The sequence below is a fragment of the Pteropus vampyrus genome, unplaced genomic scaffold, assembly GCF_000151845.1.
Source record: "Pteropus vampyrus isolate Shadow unplaced genomic scaffold, Pvam_2.0 Scaffold137, whole genome shotgun sequence".
NCBI lineage: Eukaryota > Metazoa > Chordata > Mammalia > Chiroptera > Pteropodidae > Pteropus > Pteropus vampyrus.
The window spans coordinates 4,185,146-4,187,119 of NW_011888918.1; the positions used below are offsets into that span (position 1 = coordinate 4,185,146).

At 44.8% G+C, this 1,974-nt stretch overlaps 1 protein-coding gene across 1 annotated transcript in view; it reads right to left on the minus strand.

Annotated features, from left to right (window-relative positions):
* The window catches only part of B4GALNT3 (beta-1,4-N-acetyl-galactosaminyltransferase 3), a 28,021-nt gene that overhangs the window by 22,345 nt on the left and 3,702 nt on the right, over positions 1–1,974 (minus strand). The window contains exons 2-3 of the mRNA XM_023535194.1: positions 1,794–1,897; positions 711–788 (exon numbers count right to left, since the gene is read on the minus strand). Of these exons, the coding sequence (XP_023390962.1) occupies positions 711–788; positions 1,794–1,897 (182 nt within the window). The remainder of the gene's footprint in view (positions 1–710; positions 789–1,793; positions 1,898–1,974) is intronic.

Genomic DNA, 1,974 nt, shown 5'->3' on the forward strand with positions numbered 1-1,974 from the left:
CAAATCCTATGTAAATAAAAGATATCATGATGATTATGAGAACTTTTATTCACATGTTTAATTGCTTCCTATAAAAATTTTCTAAAGTAGGGCTTCCTAGTGCATGATCCTTAAAACAATAATTTCATAGACTATTAATAGATGTTTCATGGCAAAAAAAGCAATTCAGGAGGCAAATAAGTAAATGCTGAGCTAACCCAAGTTAAACAGATTACTGCAGAAGTTCTCAGAAACTTTAATGTGCTAATGAGTATTTCCAAGAAGTAGATGCAGTATATAGCTTTTAAACCTTATTTAACAATGGACTCCTTTTTTCCCGGAATATTTTACAGGACTTAAGGGTTCAAGAAAGTCAGTTTGGAAAGCCTGTCTTTAAGATTGGGGATTGGTGTGGACCTGAAAGTCATGGCTTTCCTGAGCCTTGTTTTTCTCACCTATAAAATGAAGGTAATGATACTCTTTTACAGAGTAAGGAAGCTGATATGAGATGACACACAAAACCTGGCACATGGTAGGCCCAAAGCAAATGTTATTTCTCCTTCTCTAAAGGAAGAAAATTGAATGACCTGGAACCCTTTTTTTTTTTTTCTAAATTAAGTAAAAATTTTTAATAATAACCACTGGAATAAAATTTCTGTGGTCTCTGGAATTATCTGTAAAAGCTATTCTTTAATCCCCTCAAGGAACAGGGACAGCAGAGAGTCCCTTACCTCTGAGAGCCAGGGGACCGGCTTATTCCACTTCAGGTAGCTGCTGTTATTGCCTCCACCTCGCTCAAAGTCTTGGTCCTGGCAGAAGAGTAAAGAATGAACTTCATGGGACTATTAGGATGAGAACAGGATTCAGATCCCCTTGAAAGTGCCTCTGGCGAAGAAGAGGGTCAGGAGACACAGCCCTGCCTCCAGGAAGCTTCTCCATCTAGGGCACGCTCCATTTATCATTCACACTACATCCTTCAGGAACATACCTCCTTTCAGTTTCATCGGGGTACACTCCTGAGGTTCTCTTACCTCCCTGAATTTTCTTTCTTCCCATATGGGAAAACCTTTTTTTCTAATTAGATCAGGCTCTTCTGAGGGCAAGGACCTTGCCAGCCCTTTCTCTACATCCTTTCCCCTCCAGGACTCTGCCCAGATTTATCACTCATTTGTCCTAACAAGTAGGAGTCCCCTTGGAGATACCCCAACTGTTCCCTTCCGTGCAGACCCACAGATTCAGTTTGGTTCTGATCCAGCCTTGGAGATCCTTATCTGTTCCAGGCTCAGAGGCTCGACCTCAGGGCTCCAGGCTGAATTGGACCCCAATTTCACTAACAACCCCCTCCCCCACTCCTGCCTCACTAGGGACTATTGGCTCAACACTATAGGGGAAATGCTCCATTACAAATTTGTCCTCCAGCTATTTGCGGGGGAAGGAGGGGGTGTCTGTCTATCACACCATCTCAGACTCTTAGCAGTGAGCATCTGGGATGATAACTAAAGTACCAGCCCTGTCTTCATGCTGGTCCTGCCTCAAGCCCTTGGCTGCTATTGGAGATGGAGGCCACGGGCCTGGAGGGTCAGACACTGTCATCTCAAACTATGTGATGGAGGCTTTGAGGAGTGCAGGATGGACATCTCTACCCATCCAGCTAGGAAATCCTGGGATTCCAGGCTGCCATCTGAGGGATTCTTTCTCATCTGCCTCTCTTACCACAGAAAAGTGGAAGTTTCTCTTAAGGCTGTAAGGAAAGGGGCAGTTGAGGCCCCATGATAACGCACTGTCAGGGAAAATGGGCTGCCTTTGCCACATACCTGGAGGCCCAGCCTCTGGGGACGGTAGAACTGGAGATTTGGATCCACAGCTGGAATGTTTCTGCTGGCCAGAGCCTTGGCCAGTTCTCTCCAGCTGCCATACCCTATGGAAGGGAAAGAAGAAGAGAGAAACAAGGTCAACATCACTTGACAACCTCCTAAATCTGTAAGAGCTAGGGGG